General features: G+C 38.7%; 1 protein-coding gene across 4 annotated transcripts in view; it reads left to right on the forward strand.

The window, feature by feature from the left end:
* The window catches only part of ckap5 (cytoskeleton associated protein 5), a 108,292-nt gene that overhangs the window by 55,552 nt on the left and 33,593 nt on the right, over positions 1-19,147 (forward strand). For all 4 annotated transcript variants that reach the window (XM_048545281.2, XM_048545280.2, XM_048545282.2 and 1 more), the window contains 10 exons: positions 69-197; positions 273-467; positions 926-1,046; positions 1,507-1,610; positions 5,540-5,665; positions 7,082-7,231; positions 9,169-9,372; positions 12,314-12,449; positions 13,128-13,321; positions 18,517-18,686. In XM_048545281.2, the coding sequence (XP_048401238.1) occupies positions 69-197; positions 273-467; positions 926-1,046; positions 1,507-1,610; positions 5,540-5,665; positions 7,082-7,231; positions 9,169-9,372; positions 12,314-12,449; positions 13,128-13,321; positions 18,517-18,686 (1,529 nt within the window). The remainder of the gene's footprint in view (positions 1-68; positions 198-272; positions 468-925; positions 1,047-1,506; positions 1,611-5,539; positions 5,666-7,081; positions 7,232-9,168; positions 9,373-12,313; positions 12,450-13,127; positions 13,322-18,516; positions 18,687-19,147) is intronic.

Genomic DNA, 19,147 nt, shown 5'->3' on the forward strand with positions numbered 1-19,147 from the left:
TGGACGAATATGATTTAATTTTGCTTGCAAATTTGCCATAACTTGCAAGACTATATTTTTCCACCTAGGCTAACGTTCGGGCAGCAGCTCTTGCAACTTTGAATTCTTGGGTTGAGAAAACTGGAATGAAAGAATGGCTCGAAGGTGAAGATCTTTCAGAGGAGTTGAAGAAGGAAAATCCTTTCCTCAGGCAGGAGGCAAGTCTAAGCTGATTCATTACCTTCAGTAAAGCATTTACTAGACTAAATGCTTATGTTTTGTTTACTGCTTAGTTATTAGGCTGGCTGGCAGATAAATTACCAACGCTACGATCCGCATCGTCTGACCTCATTCTCTGTTTGCCTCATCTGTATTCTTGCTTGGAAGATAGAAATGGAGATGTCCGAAAGAAGGCGCAAGATGCACTGCCAATGTTCATGATGCACCTTGGCTATGAGAAAATGGTCAGGGCTGCTGGCAAGTTAAAGGTATTTCAGTTCTTTAAAACTTGAATTGCAGTTATGTTTGTTGGACTTTGTTTCATAAAATGGAAATGAACTAGTATCTATACATAATTAAATTTCCCCAAAGATTTAGCTGATCATGTGTTTCATTTTGTTGCCGATAAGAAAAGGTTTTAAATGTTTGAAATTCCACTTCTGGCCTTGAAGTAACCCCCACACAGCCTTGATTCTCACTGTCTCGCAAATCTGAGTTCACCAGAACTTTGTGTGTACACTTATTGTCCCCAAGACTTATTATTCCTGATTCTTATCACTTCACTGACTAATGAATACCTTAACTAATCTTTACTTGGTATCAAGTATTTGGTTTTTGGCAAGTGATTCAACTAACGTAAACCAATTGGAATATCAGTGTAAAATTCTTAGAGTTGTAGTAGTAGTTTAACTGTACATTTTTGTTTTAATGTTGCTTTTTACCTAAGCCTACCTCAAAAGACCAAGTGGTAGTAGCTCTTGAGAAGGCCCAAGCTATTGTGCCAGCCAAACCGGCAGCACCATCTAAAACATCTTCAAAATCCAATGCAGCCCGGCCATCAAGTACAGGTATGGAATGTCTCCTCCCAGTATTTATTCCCAAATTTAATAAAGTTTGCAGCGGAACAAAAATTAATTTGATCTTAAATTTTGATTGAATTCTGTTTTTGAACTTTTTATCCAACACCATCTAAATTTTCTTGGTGTCATACTTTATTACCTTCTCTGGTAGTTGTGTGCTTCCACTATTTAAGAAAGATCTTTTACGGCTTCTCCAGATTTTTGTTTACTTTTCTCATTCATGCATGTCACAAATGTGTATTTTCATCAATATACATTTTGCTGTTTTTGAAATATTTCAAAATTAGCTGTTTAAGTCATCACCTTTGTTCTTCCCACATTTGAGCAGATTAACAGAAATTTTGCACACACTCCAGTTTTTCAACTGTTTTTCATTTGCTGTAATATTACCTAAAGTGTGAAATTATTGATATCCACTTATACGTGTCTATCAACTTTGCTTAATCAGTCTCCGTGCGTGCACAGACTGCCACCACAAATGATGATACAGATGCTGTTGCACTTAAAAATGATCCTAAAAGGAATAAAAGTGGATCTACTGCCAAAATCAAGGTAAATATTGCATTTGTAAATTTGTTTTTAATTCATTGGTATCCAGTTGATTTTCCTCTGATCTCTCTTCCTCTTGTCACTGCACTCCTCTTGAGCTGCCATCTCCCTTGACCACCTCATTTTGCCTGTTCCAGAGGGTAACACGTTCGGTTGGTGAGTTGCTTCTTCCACCATGGAATGCATCTTGTTGTAGCTTCACTGGAATTTTTGACAAAAGCATTTGATTCTGATTCCGTGCAAAACTATTAATTAAACTTTAAAAGCATCAGCAATACATAATTTAAAATTGAACTGGATGAGGAAATGACTGCAGCGTGGATACTACAAATTTATTTCTGGTGATGGGAGAGAGATTCCTAATTGCTGCATGTCATTTACTTGGATCTTCATTCTTCAGTCTTCGATCTATCCTCAGATGATACTAGGTATTTTAATTCCATTGTCTGTTAAAATAAATTTCTGAAAATAATCAAACCAAAATGGCAGCTGGAATTTGACTCCATTTTGAATAAATCTAAAATAAACCATTTTTTCCCACAGTTACTTTTGTTTCTGTTGAGCTGTGTATGTGGCTTTGGAAAGGATAGACAGGAGGGAAAGGGTATTGTGGTAGCTTTGTTGATATGAGATAGAATGAGGACTGTAACGAGTAAGCATCTTTAATTGGAGGGCGTAGTGGAAATAAAAAGAGCGAAAAAGATACGGGTAGGCTGCCTAAAAAAAGCTATTGTGACTGAATAAATCAGAGGCTGTGTAACAAAGGCAGTACTTTTATTATGTGACTTCAGTGCTTATTGTAGATTGACATAGCCACATTGGCAGAGGAAGCCGTGAGGAATAATTCAGACTATTTGGAATTGTTCTGAGAAGCTATGTTGTGGATCTAACTAGGTTTCAGACTATTTTGGATCGGATGATACGCAAGGCTACTTACAAATAAATGAGGCTGGTGGGGACTGAGAAAATTTAATTGCAAAGATGGTTGAAGAATAATGGCACACATTTAAAATTAATTGTCCATGCCTCAGACATTCAAGTTAAGAAGCAGGACTCTAGGAAGGGATGAGTCAACCATGGCCAAGCAGGGAAATTTAAGAACAAAATCAAATTGACAAAAAAAAATACTGTGGCAAAGATGAGTGGTAAGCAAGAGGATTTGACTAATTTTGAAAGCCTACAGGGACTGAAAAAATTAGAGGGAGAGCGCAAACTTGGAGGCTAAAGTAATGTCAAGTAACATCAGTGGTCGGCAAGAACTGCTTTCAGCATATGAAAAGGAATTAAAAAGCCCAAGCGATCATCGGCCCTTTTGAGCATGGGTCTGAGAGAAGTAGGAAACAACAGGGCAGTTGATTAAAAGCTGTCCATCGGTTTTCACTGTAGAAGGCAGTAATAGCATTTTATAATAGCTAAATATTCAAGGGTAAAAGAAAGAGGAATTAAATGTGAACTGTTATAACAGGAAAACAGGTGAACGAAGGACCAGTAACTCCCCCTTGACCTGATGGGATGCATCCTAGGACATTTGAGAGAGGTAGACATACAGAGAATGCATTGGTGATAATCTTCTAGGAATTCTTTGATTTTTGAAAAAGTCTAAGAATTGGAAATGTCAGTACCCTTTTACTTGAAACAGGAAGGAGACAAAATACAGATAGCTATAAAACTAGTTACCTTAATGCCTGTGTTTATTGGGAAAATTTGACTGTATTATAGAAAATGTTAAAGGGCACTTCGAAGAACAGAAATGTGATTAAATCAAGTCAGCTTGGGGGAAGTCTCGAAGGGAAAATCATGCCTGATAAATTACCAGAATTCTTTTGAGGAGATAACATTTAGGATAGATAAAAAGCTAGCAATAAAGGTAGTGTGCTTGGATTTTCAGGTAAATAAGGTGCCATGGATTAGGCTACTTAATATGATGACAGCACTTATTGGTGGCGGTAGTATATTAGCATGAGTAGAGGATTACCTGATTCATAAAAGACAGGGTTGGGATGGGGGCATATTGTCAGGATGGAAGCCAGTAACTAGCAGTGTGCCATAGGGATCGGTGCTGGGGCCACAGTTATTTATAAATACGTGTCCATGTTATGGATGGGAAAGTGAATGTACCACAGTCAACTTTGTACAAAAATGGGCAGGCAGATAAGTGGGGAAGATGATATGCCTGCTCTGCAGAGGGATAGGTTAGCTCAGTTGGCTTGACCACGTGGCAATGTGTTCCAGTGACAAACACAGCTCCATTCCTGCACCAGCTGAGGTTTCCATGAAGATCCTGCCTTCTCAATCTCTTAGCTCCTGAGGCACAGCAACTCTTAGATGCAGCTGCTTGAGAGTTTAACCTAAGTTCCTCTGGACTGCAGCAGTCCAATCTATAGACTGGTTAAGCAAATGCACAAATACTTGGTAGATGGAATACAGTGTGGGAAAAGGTGTGTTCCGCACTTTAGCGGGACAAATAGAGAAGAAGAATATTTTAATTGGAGAAAGACTCCAGGAATCCACAAGACGCGTGAGTTTGGGAGTCTTTGCCCATGAATCCACAAAACTAGTATCCATGTTTAGGTAGTATGGAAGATGAACCGAGTATCAGTGTTGAGAGGTTCTGCTAAGTATATGCAAGGCACTATCAGACAACTGAACAGTTTTGGAATCATTATCTAAAAGATATACTGGCATTAAAAGCAGTCAGGAGAAGTTTCTCTTGGCTAATACCAGGTACGGAGGGATTGCCTTCTAAGGAGAGGTTAAGTGAAATAGGACCTGTATTCATAGAAATACAATAATGAAAGGCGACCTTATTGAAATATATAGAAATTTTCAGGTATTAGATAGGTGTGCATTGTTTCCCTTGTGGGAAAATCTAGGGCCAGAAGGCGCAATTTCAGAATAAGGGGTGGCACATCTTAGACAGTGAGGAGGAATCTTTTTGAGCTTCGTGAATTATGGAATTTTTTACTATAGAGCATTGTTAAGGCTCAGTCACTAATTCTCATCAGGGCTGACAATGATAGATTTTGAATTGATAAGGGAATCCAGGCTAATGAGGAAAAAGTAGGAATTGGATTTGAGAATTATCAGATTATCAAGGATCTCATTTGGTAAAGCAGACACGATGGGCTGAATGGCCTACTTCTACGCTTGCATTATATGGTTGTCTTTATTCAGCTGCAACACCTCCATTTCTTTACCATAAAGATGTGTATATCCAGCGAAATGGTATCTGATTCTTTCCTGTAAATTATCTAATTCCGCTATTATTCTGTTACAACTGAAGTTTGAGGTTTTAAGGAGTTCAATTTTCCTGCTATTACATTTTCTAGTTCCACATCCCACTTGGTTTCAAGATCAAACTTCAGCTTCTTCCATGTAATGTGGCAGTGATCCTTGTATTTCTTCACATGATTTGAATTACTGAGCCTGAATCCACTTTCAAATCTTACTGCTGCTGGTGAGTGTAGTGATAGGGGAGCAGAAGCTTTTTTTCCCTCCAAATCCAAATCATAGTTGGAAGTTGAATTTCAGTAAATGAAGACTCAGTAATTATGCTCTTACATTTAGAACTCTGTACCATGTTCCCCAACGTTTGATGATTGAATCTGGCTTTATTATTCTCCTTTTGGATGAAGACAAACTTGTCCATTATCTATATGATAAATTGGTACGTTGTGACAAATTTTTAGTATTTTCAAGTTGTATTAATGTGCGTTGTTCTCTTATTTGGTACTTGAGTTTTCCATTTTCTTTCTTTACCCACTGTTGGGGAGCACTTCCTTCCCCCCACTTAAACCTAAAGTCTACAGCTTTAAACACCAGTCTTATTTCCAGTACTGCAGTGTAATGTCTTGCACTTTTTTGTTGCAAACTGTTTGCATGTAATCAGTCGATGTCATAGTTTTATTATGAATGAATCTTTACTTTTCCAGCCTGGAATTAGTAAGAAAGTGCCAAGTAAACAAAATCTTAAGGATGATGACGATAAGTCGGGACCAATCTTCATAATTATTCCCAATGCAAAAGAGCAAAGAGTAAAGGATGAAAGAGCTTTAAAGGTGAGACTTTGCACTGTGCCAACCTTTTGAATTTAAAGTAACCTTTTTTAGGAAACCATACTGTATACTTTAGCAATTACTTTGCTTTTCTGAATGAAATTGGCTCTGTAGAATATTGTGTAAGCATATAAATGTAAAAGCTGGTGTAGGACATTCAGATCCTCTAGCCTCTGTACCAAGCAATAAGGTCATGGCTAGCTGATTGTACCTCCAACTCCACATTCCTGCTAATCCTCAAAAACCTCTGAATCATTTAGTCCAAAAGTAATCATGTCACCTCACCCTATTCCTGTCTCAAAAGAGTTAACGTTGTTCCATCCCTGTCAAGGCCCTTTAGGATCTTGTTTAAGTAAAATTGCTTCTGTTTTCTAAAGTAGTGTAAAGGCTCCACATGTCCAATTATTCCTTAAGATAAATCTACCATCCCAGGTATTAGCCAAGTGAACCTCTGCACTATTTCTAATGCACTTATATTCTTCCTTAAATAGAGACCAAAATTGCGCATAGTACCTCCCCTGTGTAGTCGCTTCACTGCTGAGTACAGATGTCACAAAATTTTGATGTCCGTTCCCTTGGCAATAAATGCCTTCCTAATCAATTGCTGCATCTGCATATTAATTTCAGATTCATGTAGCATGACAGTGAGATACTTCTGAGTTTTGCAATCTCTCTTCTTCTGCGTGGCGGAGGGGGAGCGAGGTGGGTATGAAAAAGTCTGCCTCCCAAAGAGGACAAGTTTTGTATTTTCCCACATTCTGCTTCAGCTGTCAAGTTTATGTCCACTCCCTAAACCTATCTATGGCCCTGCCAGTGTCCTTCACAATTCATTTTCTTACCTAACTTTTTTATTAACAACCGTAGCCACATATGTTTGATTCCTTCGTGAAAGTGATTGTTTACAGTTAAATCAGTCACTATCTCTGGATTCCACTGATTCTGTTTTACCAATCTGAAAATTACCATTTGCCTCCTGATGTCCGAGGATGTGTATGGACCACCCAACATCATGAGTTCCTGCCTTGTGTAGTGAACTTTTATGGAACCTTGTAATGAAATAACTGCACATCCACATGTTTTTCTTGTATCCCAGTTGCCTTTTTAAAAATATTCTTCAAAGAACTGTAATAGAGCCCATGGGTTTTGTGAAAAGAAAATGATAGTTCTCTACCTGATTACATTGATTTGTAAAGATCCTTCGATAACCTCGTTGATAAATTTCAACACCTCTCCTCTCTGCCCCCCTGCAGCCAGCCTCTTAGAGAAACAGATCCTACGCCAACTGGCCAGTAGTTTCCTGCTTTTCTTCCTCGAATAGAGGCTGCTTTTTAAAAATATTCTTTTTCATAACTTTTATTAAATTCCTCTTCGATAATGAAGGCTTGCATTGCTGGAAATGCTGCTTGTTTTTGCATACAGGTGTTGAAATGGAACTTCACCACTCCACGAGATGAATATACAGAGCAACTAAAAACCCAGATGTCTAGCTGTGTAGCCAAATGGTTGCAAGATGAAATGTTTCATCCTGATTTTCATCATCACATTAAAGCTTTATCAACTCTGCTGGAGGTAAATTTTTAAAGGGGGAAAATTCAATTTTGTAGGTCTGTTATACAATTATATCACTGCTTTTATGGTGTGGGATGGATTTGGAATTGGTGATCTGCTTATATTGTAAGGTGTTATCCACTTTTCCAGTTTATTGTTTTTTAATGGTATGTACGAACAAATCTGATTTTAATGTTAAAGTTCAAACCGTTTTTTGGTCTTTGGTTTAAATCTTAAATTTAGACCAATGATACTCATTCAATTGTGTCCAGATTACATGCTAAAAGGGTTTTGTTTTAGGTTTTTAAATACACATTTTTCCTGAAATTGCTGCTGTCGGTTTTTGACATGAATCTGCTAATGTAAAATGCTGAGGATGAAATGTTCTTGTCCTGTAATATTCCTGTAATGTACCCATAGTCTTTTTAAATGTGAGTCCTCAGCAAGCTATAGATATAGTCTCCTCGAACGACAGCCTGAAATAGTTTCTGTCACTTTTAGATCACCGTGCTCCTTTTCAGATTGATCAGTGGTTGGAGGTGCTAAAGGAACTTTCCAGAATCTTTTGTTTTTCCTTTTAGGAATGGTCCTTTTGCACATTACCACTTTTTAACTCCCTAGATATACATTTAGCATCCACGAATCTGTAAACAAATCTTTAATTGTCTGCACAAAGCAGGAAATAGCTATGTAGTGTGTATTTTTAGAATTTCCCTGGACTTATTCCCAAAGCTTTGTTTATATCTATTTGTAGAAACAGTTTGGAGAGCTGGGCGGTTTTGACTAATAAGAGTGGTAGTTGATGAATAACCAGCTATGTGCTGGTTCTAAAAAGAGATTTGAGCTATATTTTGTTTTCTCCCTTATATTTAAGTCCAAAGTCGACTTGATCATTTTGAACTGAACGGATGTAGCTATGCTAATTGAGTAGCCATTTTTTAAAAAATCCTCTGTCATTAATTACTTGCCCTGGATGGGGTTTGTATTTTTTTGACCCTTGACACTGAGCAAATTGCAACACCAATTTCACTTGATGGGAAACTGTAGGATTGTACCATGGCACTACAGATTACCTTACATTTAATTTAGTCGACAAAGTTAGAAATTTTCATTGGTTAAAGAGTGAACTCCAGGTAATAAACCTTCAGTCAGATTGGTTAGCGCACGATATAAAAGTCTGGACTTGCAAGTGTGCGTTAGAATTCAAAGCTGATGTACAAAACTCTCATTTTTCTTCTTTTTATTGGAAAGAAGAGTGAGGGCATTGCCAGTAAGCACAGAATACTTATTTTAATTTCATGGTAGGTAACATACCAAGTAAGGATAGAATGGGACGGATTTTAAATTGGTTGGCTTGCTTTTCCCCCATAAAGCTCGGCATAGCAAAATATTTTGATTTGCCATCCTTCCCTTTTTGTTCTTGTTCTTTCCTGAGGTAGACCAAAGAGTGTTCCCCAACCCTGATTTGTCAGTTGCACTTTTTTTGAAATCAACCCAGAGAAAACTTGTTTCAGATGAAATTGGAAGTAGGGTTTACTAACAAGACTTTCAAATCACTGGTCTACATACATGTGAAATCATATGGGGTTACCATTTTTGCATTTCCAAGGGTTTCTCACTCAGCTGTACGCTTGCTCCCACCTGTCCTTATTGCTGTTCTTGCATAAAGAATGCCATTAGCCTTGCTGCATTTATGATAGATTCATACTCAGTTTTTCAGTAGTGTTTTTAAAAATTGTTGTTGACTATTGACCCAATTCGCTTCATGAAAAATATTTAAACAATTCCTAGCAGAAAGCTCAATGGTAACAGGGTATCAGGAGGCAAGAAGTTACTTGATTGCAGAATAAAACTCTTAGGGGAATGTGATTCAAATGTGCTTGCTTGTTTTTTTGAGAAAACTAGATCTTTGAACACTAAATATTTGGTTTAAAATTTAACTTTTTATTTTCTCTTAGCATTTGGAAAGTGAAACAGAGGGAACTGTTGCTTGCTTAGATCTTATTCTGAAGTGGTTGACTCTACGGTTTTTTGACACCAACACAAGCGTACTGATGAAAGTCCTGGAATACTTGAAACTAATATTTACAGTGCTGAGCAAAGAAGATTATCATTTAACTGATAATGAAGCATCTTCATTCCTCCCCTATTTGATTAACAAGGTAAATTGCTGTGTGGTTTTGTTTAAATGGGATAAACCTTGCAAAGAAAATGATGCTGTAACAAGTTTAAGCAGCAATATAGAATAAGATGCTGATATTATTAAATGATGTTCTTTTAGCAAGAGAAGAAGGACATCTAAGCTTGAGCTGTTAACTGCCAAATAACCTGCATGCTGTTCAAGTATCAGGCACTGATTTATCTCTGAGGAAATGTCAGCCACCTCTCCTAGACATTCATTTGCTTACCCAGCAACAGTATCCAAGCAATACCATTGACTGGAAAATATAGCTGGGCTAGCCACTAACTGACTTCAACAACATGTGTCTTTGGGAAATTATTAGAATCCATCATTAAGGAAGTAATAACGGGACATGGGGAAAGTGAAAACACTCCATTCATCATCATGGTTTTATGAAGAATAAATAGTGTTTGACTAATTTTCTTTGAAGATGTACCAAGCAAGGTGGATGATAGGGATCCAGACGATACAATATATCTTGAATTTTAGAAGCTGTTTGATAATATGCCACATAAGCCGAATGCACAACACAAGATCATTTGGGATTAAGGTTAATTTTAGCTTTTATATTGGATTGGCTAACCAACAAAGCAGAGTCAGAATAAATGGGTTGTCTTCCATTTGGCAAGATATTACTAATGGATGCCACAGTGGTTGGTGTTTACTTGCAATCCATATTAATGACTTGTGTGTAAGAATAGCAGGTGGTGTAGCCATAGATGCCACAAAGATAGGTAGAAAGGTACCTTGCAAAGAAGACATAAATGTACAATAGATATGGCTAGTCTAGGTGAATGGGCCAAAATTGGGCAGATGAATTGAGATCTGGATAAGTGAGAAATTATCCACTTTTTGATCAGCATTCTAAAAAGGCAATTTACGATCTAAACAGAGAGACTTGTGCGCTTTGATGCAGAAGGATCTGGATATCCTGTGTGAAGCTGGTATGCAAGTACAGCAGGTAATAAGACAAATGGAATGTTGATATTCCTTGCTAAAGGAATAGAGTACAAAGGTAGTGAAGTGTTGTTAAGACTACATTTGGACTATTGTATGTAATTTTTTTCCCCTTTTGAAGGATTGGAGGCAGTTCAGGGAAGGTTAATTAGATTGATTCCAGAGATGAGAGAAGAATGAGGAGCTCTAGTTGAGGCATACAAGATGTTAAGGGGACTGACAATTTTTTTGCTTTTTAAGTGTTTTTTTTAGACATGAGTTGAAGGGTTATGGAGAGCAGGCAGAAAGTTGATTTGAGGCCAAGGTGAGTTCAGTCATAATTATATTAAATAACAGAACAGGTTTGAGAGGCTGTATCTCCTTATCCTGCTTTTAGTACTTAGTGTTTGACATGTGTTCAATGTTGAGTGACTATGTCTTCCCCCAAGCCTGCTCACTAACTGCAAAGCACTCTTGACAACCCAGTGCTGAGCAAATTCTCTGTCCTCATCCACAACAATGCACACCACCCTCTCCATTTCTGAAGAAGAGCCCCAAACCCGAAACAACATCAACTTTCCTCCTCCTGCGATGCTGCCTGATCTGTTGTGTTCCTCCAGCTCCACACTGTGTTAACCCTCTAACTAAATTTCCTTCGGAAGCAGCATTCTACGAAAATAGTGTGGACTGCCTGAAATTTATTCAACAACAGCTCATCAAGTCTCCTTCAATAAAAGCTCAGTTTCTGCTGCTGAAAGGATATGGGCAGCAGATGAATGAGAATACTGCCACCTGGTAATTCCCCTTCAAGTCTTAACTGATGCTGACTTGGCTCAGTGGTTAGCACTGCAGCCTCGCAGTGTCACGGACCCGGGTTCGATTCCAGCCTCGGGCGACTGTCTGTGTGGAGTTGGCATGTTCTCCCCGTTTCTGCGTGGGTTTCCTCCCACAATCCAAAGATGTGCAGGCTAGGTGGATCGGTGATCCTAAATTGCCTATAGTGTTCAGGGGTGTGTGGGTTATAGGGGAATGGATCTGGATTGGATGCTTCAAGGGGCAGTGTGGACTTGTTGGGCCGAAGGGCCTGTTTCCACACTGTAGGGATTCTAATCTAATCTATTCTTTCTCCTTTGCTGAGCTGAAATTTTGGGGCTCCCTCCTCACCTGGACAAAGCATATTCCTTCACACAAATAGTGGTTGAAGAATGTGCCTTGCTGGACCCAAACTGCTGACAATAAGTGCTGGCCTTAACTAATGTCATGGAAATAGTAATTTTGAAAATCGCCACAAAATCCAGAATGAGATGGTGAAGGTAAAATTACAGCAGTCGGAATAGAACCCATAGTTTTGGGAACAAAAGTATTTATCCTCCAGTTGTAAAAATTCACGAATCCGTTTCGAAGTATCTTAAAGCAAAACTCTAGTTCTTGAAAATCAAGAAGTGTATGATGAACAATTCAAATCCCAAAATGTTCTGTTTCTTATTCTATGGGCATATTGTCATAATAGCTACAAATGCCTTTCGAGGATACTACAGTAATGTATGCAAACATGGAAGGAGTTAATTTCAAGGCCTTGAATGTAGCTTTTTTTTTTCATACTGTATGAAGCAGTGTTTGGTGCTGCTTGTTGGGGGCGGAGAGCAGATGGGGACACATTCACCCACCAAACGGAATTGGGCAAAGATGAATCTTGAAACAACTTTCAGAATCTGCAGGAACTAAGATTTTGCTAGAGAAGTTGGCAATGATGACTTTAATTCTTTCTAAGCATGAGAAGAAACATTTCTTCATATTTCACATATTTAACAGTTTTTCATATTGGAGAAAGATGGGCAGTGTATCCAGAGTCTGCAGATAAGTGCTGAAATTAGATATTTTATGGAGAAAATTCACCGCATTTAATTCAGTAATGGAGCATACACTGCATTTGTTTAATTTAGCAAAATGGAATGACAGCCTGTGGAACTTTTCCTCCATTTCAGGTTGGAGAACCAAAAGATGTCATTCGTAAAGATGTTCGGTCCATTATGAACATGATGTGCAAGGTTTATCCAGCTAGTAAAATGTTTAGTTTTGTTATGGAAGGACTGAAATCAAAAAACTCGAAACAGCGAGCAGGTGAGTTTCTGTGCAATATACTGTAGAGACATTTTTTTTTTTGTTTATTTGTCCCTGCTTCAAACTGGAGAGGTTTAGGGTTTGTGAAGGTTGATAACCTGCACCAAAGCTCAGTAGCTTTCCCATTAGTCAAGCCTGAAAAAGGTATCTCCTACGCTGACTGCATGTATGTTCTGAGAGCCAGCATGAGGGGAAAAGCCTACTTGACCTCATGCTCATCAACCCATCTGTTAAAGTTGCATCTGTACATTGTAATATTAGCAGAGTGAGCACCCTGTAGAGCGTGAAGAGGCAAAATTCTGTCATCTTGTAAGATGTTCTCAAAGCATGGGCTCATTGGACCAAAGGATCTGTTTTCATTCTGTCTATGACTGGTCACAGACTGTGTGTGTTTTCTACATTCCTTAATTTGTCCACCGTCCACAACACACAATTCAGGAGGGTCATGGAATGCATGTAGATGCAACAATGCTTAACACCATTCAGTCTTTATTTTTATTGGCACACCAATCACTTCCAGCATTCACTTCCTCCTCCCTGCTGCACAATGCAAGTATAATCTGCTATTTCAAAGATGCACTATGGAGCTTTACAGGGTCAGTGATATAACTTTGTGCCAGAATTTTATGGTGAACATGGCACATTTGAACCTAACATGTTGCTGTTGGAATTTTTCAGAATGCTTGGAAGAGCTGGGTGCTTTAATTGAAGTTTATGACTTAAATGTCTGCCAACCAACTCCGGCCAAAGCACTGAAAGAAATTGCAAGCCAGATTGGCGATCGAGATACGTCAGTCCGTAACGCTGCCCTAAACACAGTGGTTACTGTCTACAATATCTGCGGTGATCAAGTTTTTAAATTGATTGGGAATGTAAGTATTTTGTGACCGAATTGGGTAAAGAATCTTCTCCCAGGAGCAACATACATTAAGCAAAGAATGTAGCAAATACAAGGTGAAAGTAAATTATTCAATGCTAGCGAGTTTTGAGAGGATTTGTAGCTCAGGTTGAGGTTCTGATGAGCCTCTGATGAAGCGCTGGTGTTATGTCCCGCTTTCTATTTAGGTTTCCTTGGGTTGGTGATGTCATTTCCTGTTCAGGAAATGACATCACCAACCCAAGGAAACCTAAACAGATAAATAGAAAGCGGGACATAACACCAGTGCTTCATCGGAGGCTCACTGGTGATGTTACCTAGAATGGTGACGAAACGTCTGAAAACTAACCTTCCAGCTCAGCGAGCAAACTCACATCCAGAAATTATTCAATGTTTCATTTAGTGAGGAGCCAAAAATCTTTCGATCCTATGTTACCAACTGTGATATGCGGAATTGACATGGTCAAGAAGAGGTTTAAATTTATGGTTGAAAATGTCATTTGCAAGATTGATTTTTGATTCAAGGCGCACTGGTGCAAGTATTGGGATATGAGGGAGTTGTTCCATTGCAACAAATTTCCAAACTTGTTTCCAGTGAATCAAATAATTAAGGAGGTAGATTAAATTGATAGGGATGGGTTTAAAACAAAAATTGAACAAAAAAAAATAAAATCAAGGATGTCTAGTGGTGTGTAGTACTTTAGGGTAAAAAACCAGTTTGATCAAGAATAGGCAGTGTTCAATCAAGTTAATAGTGTCACATCAAAGTTAACAATGTCTATTTATAAAGCGTCTATCATAGTAAAACATCTCAATGACTTGCATAGATGCAAATTATTAATCATCATCTATTTGGGGAAAGTAATCTAAAATCAATAGCAGTATATCTCTGTGAAATATTTGTAACACGACAGACAAATAACTGGACAGTAGAGATGAACATATTAATTCTAGTAGTGTTTCAGAGATAGTAGGAGCTGCTGATGCTGGAGAATCTGAGATAACAAGGTGTAGAGTTGGATGAACACATCAGGCCAAGCAGCATCAAAGGAACAGGAAGGCTGACGTTTCGGGCCTAGACCCTCCTTCAGAAAACTAAACATTTTTCTGAAAAAGTGTCTAGGCCCGAAACGTCAGCCTTCCTGTTCCTTTGATGCTGTGTGGTCTGCTGTGTTCATCCAGCTCTACACTTTGTTAATTCTAATAGTGGTCATGTTTGCAGTGTGTCCATTGCTGGGTTCTGAATATTCAGAATGTTTGACTCGGACAAAATAGAAGGTGTGGGTTAAACGTGATTATTGAAAGACGGGTGAAAACAGCGGAAAGATACAATGACAAGATTCTGTGTCGGCATGTTAACTCTGCATTGACGAAGCATTGGAGATCGTGTATAGACTGGTGTACAGATTGTAGGCTGGCATAATTTAGGTAGGTAGAGGAATAGAAAATTAAAAGAATTTTAGGAGGTATTTTGATGGGCGAGGGATAAAACAAATTGGAATGTAATTCTTATTGCAGTTCATGGAATGCATTTGAGACGAGAGTTCTCCAGGATAATGAGTTGGCCATCCAAGTGGGGAAGAGACTATATTTTAGTTCTTATTAAACATGCCTCATTATTAATTAGTAATGGTGTAGTTGAGAATTTCTTGGAAAGTGCATCATAATAGCATCAATGCCATAATGATTAGGCCCAAATCTAATGCCTTAAATTTAAAGATTATTTTGGAGATTTGAAGGACAATTCTATAGAGGTCGATTTTAAGAAACTAGTTAAAATGCGACTAAATGAATGATGGCAACAATTTGAAGCAATAATGCTTAATATAAACATTGCACAAACTTAAAAATACTCGTGCAACAAAAATAAGTTGATGGTACGGCTAAATTAAAAGTGACTTTATGTTGCTAAGAAAAGTAGTACCCTTGAACTAGAAAGCATTAAAATTAGGAAAGGGGTGATCAAGAAGAGGGAGAAGGAGAAATATCTTGATTTACTTTAGGAGTCTGGTTGAAGGAAGAAATTGAGTTCCTTGGAGAGACAAACTAGAAAATCTATAATAGATATTAAGTAGATGTCCAAGATTTCACCTTTCTGTACAATAAAAAGAGCAGAGCACACTCGATTGTGGGGAGCCAAGGATGAAAATGAGAGCATTGAAGCCACCTTTTTGTTTCTTTAGTGGCTTTTGAATTTTATTCGACCATGTAAGTTCTCCTCAAATGGTCGCACATTGGCCAAATAGATTTGAAAAGCATCAGAACTAACTAAACTGTTACAGACATCCTCAAATTTTGTCCCTTGAGAATAGAAAGATTTTGATTCACTCCGTCTGGTCTTGCCTTTTGAGTAGTGATCGTCCAGCTTTGAGCTATTACTTTGGTTGATAACACTTCCAGTTTGCTAGTCCAAGAGTTTAAATCATTTATGATGTAGCTGGGATGAGTGTGCTGAGAGTGAAGGCTCACTGTTCCTCAATTATCTTAACTACCCAGTTAAACCAGGAAGATGATCAATTTGTCTGACTGAATTACTTTTGTCTTGCTAACAAACTGTTTCAGCTTTACAGACTCTATTATAAAACCACTTTGCCTCTGCTTTTACTGAAGAATAAAAGTATTTGTAATTTACTGCTATCCAACTGAACCTATATTTCTTAAAACTCAGAATATACAATCAGTCGTGTGCAAGACAAACAGAAGACAGATGGTTTGCTACAAATATTTGAGTGGAAAAATATAAAAGTTATAGGAGTGGGTGTGGGCAATTTGTCCTTTCAAGCCTGCTGCACCGTTCATTATGATCACAGCTGATCATTTGAGCACAGTATACTAATGCCGCCATCTCTCTCTTCTCCACATCTCCTTGCTCCTATAACTCTTGATCCCTTCAGCCACAATAGCTATTATCTATTCCTTCTTGAAATGCACACTGCTTTGGCCCCAATCACTGTGGAATTCCACAAGCTAACCACTTGCAGGGTGAACAAAGTTCTCCTCACCTCAGTCCTAAAATGTGAACCTCATCTTTGAGCTACAACCCCTACGAGTGCCCCACTGTTGAGAACGTTGTCTTTGCTCTATCTAACCTTAATTCTGTAAAAATGTAATTGAGATGCACCCGACTTGCCACTCAAATTTACTAAACTCCAGCAAATTCAATTTCAGCAAAATCAATCTGGTAAACCTTTGCTGCACTACGTCTGTAGAAAGAATATCTTTCATCTGGTAAGGAGGCCTAAAACTGCGCGTACTAATCTGGCGATGGCCTCACCAATACCTGTATAATTGCAGCAAAACATCCTTATTCTTGTACTCAAATCTTTTCACTTTGAAGGCCAGCGTAGAGTTTACTTGCCCTCACTGTCTGCTGCTTGCTTACTTTCAGCAGCTGGTGCATGAGGATATGCAGTTATCCCTGAACATTAGCTCTTCCCAATAGAGAGCTATTTCAATAACCTGCACCTCCCATTCATCCACATTATGCTGTATCTGCCATGCATTTGCACACATTCTCAGTCGGTCCAGATCACACATCCAAACATCTCTGCATCGTCCTCGCAGCTGCTCCTTCCACCTAGCATTCCATTCCCTCATCTAAATCCTTGACATTTGTTATGACTAACTGGGATCCTAGTTACAATCTCTGCAGAGCCCCACCAGTTGCTGCCTGTCATTCAGGAAGATCCATTTATTCCTGTTCTTCATTTTGTGTCTGCTAACTAATTTTCTATCCGTTTCAATCCACTGTCCTGAATCTTGTGCTTTGATATTACACCATAATCTGTCGTGGGACTTTTTTGAAAGCTTTCTCTAAGTAAACCACACCCATTGGCTCCCCAGTCAATCCTCAGGTTACATCCTTGAAGCATTTTAGTAGATTTTGTCAAGTATGATTTCCCTTTTATAAATCCATGATTATTCTGTTTCTGCTACTGTTTTCTCTGTACTGTGCTCTGAAATCCTTGAGAATGGACTCTAACTTCTTCTCCACTACTGATGTCTGATTTGCTGGCCTATAATTCCCTTTTTTATCTCCACTTCCCATTTATCAAATAGTGGGGTTAGGCAGACAAAACACTTAAGATCAAACGCCCACCTCTCAAAATTCCCAGTTTTTTTTAAATCTCACAATGATGGCAACACTGTAGAGTAATGGTTGTTCTTCCTGTTTGATAGGTAATAAGATGGAGGCCTTTGCTCGTATTTGGAATTCTTTCTTTCAAGTTTGTTTTTATATCTTTTCACTCACTGAAGGAAGGAATGATGGTGTTTTCTGCTTGCCATCTCCAGGTGTTTCTGGCTGCACTGCTCCCACTTAGCCACAGCTTGCTACAGATAAGGGCCATTGTCAGACAGATTTTTCCTTGACTCAAACTTGTGATGGTGTTCTGACCTGACTTAAATATAACTCTTTCATCACTCCAAAAGCAACGTGATCTTGTACAGCTGCAAATGTACTACACTGGGCAGCACGGTGGCTCGGTGGTTAGCACTGCAGCCTCACAGCGCCAGGGACCTGGGCTTGATTCCAGCCTTGGGTAACTGTCTGTGCGGAGTTTGGACATTCTCCCCGTGTCTGCATGGGTTTCCTCTGGGTGCTCCGGTTTCCTCCCACTGTCCAAAGATGTGCAAGCTAGGTGGATCGGCCATGCTAAATTGCCCATAGTGTGGGTTATAGGGGTTGGGTCTGGGTGGGATGCTGCAAGGGGTGGTGTGGACTCGTTGGGCCGAAGGGCCTGTTTCCACATTGTAGGGAATCTAATCTAACTTTTTTTTGAGTTGAAAAGCACTCGTAATATTTCAGTATCTATCACTATTAGTCGTCCATTCCAGCTTACAGTCAGATATCGCATGACACCAGGCATTAGTCCACTTTATTTGAAGCCACAGGCTGAGTGCTGCTGTTTCATTGGGTGCCAGTGCTCCAAAAGCTTGTGATTTCCAAATAAACCTATTGGACTATAGCCTGGTGTCAAGTGACTTCTGACTTTGCCCACCCCAGCCCAATACCAGCATCTCTACATCAAGCTTACAGTCCAAAACTAAATGGTCCTTTGCAATGCTATTCTAATGGTTATATTTATAAATAAAACAAATACTATAATGTGCAGACTTCAGATAAACCATGTCAAGGGAAAGTTTATGGAATTGATTTATGTTTTGTTCTTGGATTTTTTTTAATCTCAGCTTTCTGAGAAAGAGATGAGCATGTTGGAGGAAAGAATCAAACGATCTGCTAAGAAATCATCAACTGTCTCAGCCAAGCAAGTAGAGGAGAAAGCTTCGCGAACGCAAGGACTAAATCAAAATGCACCTGTACCACGCAAGGGCTGTGAGGAAATGCCATCCAAACTGAAGTATGTTTATACTGGCTTCTGTTTGGTCTAAATATCAATATTTGCAATTATGCACATTTGACCTCACGCTTGTTTTGCTTTTCATTGAGATCATACATAATTTGCTTGTACTTACCCATCTCTTCCTCATGTCTTTTGATATCTTTGGCTGCCAACAAGCTTCAATTACTCAATTTAAAAATAAACTTTTGTTTTTGGATGAGTCCATCTAAATATCACTGCTTACTGTGAAGTAATATTTCCTAATTTCGCTTTGCGATGGTTTAACTTTAACTGTTGGCTGTGCCCTCTAACCTTGGACTCCCAAGCTGTGCTTCTCTAATTCACTCATTTCTGTTTCCCTTTAATCCATTGTGAAGTTATCCTTTTTCTCTTGTGACATTACATCTCCAGTTGCACTGCTTGTAATATCACCAAGTTTGTTGGTTGAGTTTGACTGTAGCTTTATACTCTCTTACCAA

Source organism: Stegostoma tigrinum, chromosome 17 (assembly GCF_030684315.1).
Source record: "Stegostoma tigrinum isolate sSteTig4 chromosome 17, sSteTig4.hap1, whole genome shotgun sequence".
In the NCBI taxonomy this organism is placed as follows: domain Eukaryota; kingdom Metazoa; phylum Chordata; class Chondrichthyes; order Orectolobiformes; family Stegostomatidae; genus Stegostoma; species Stegostoma tigrinum.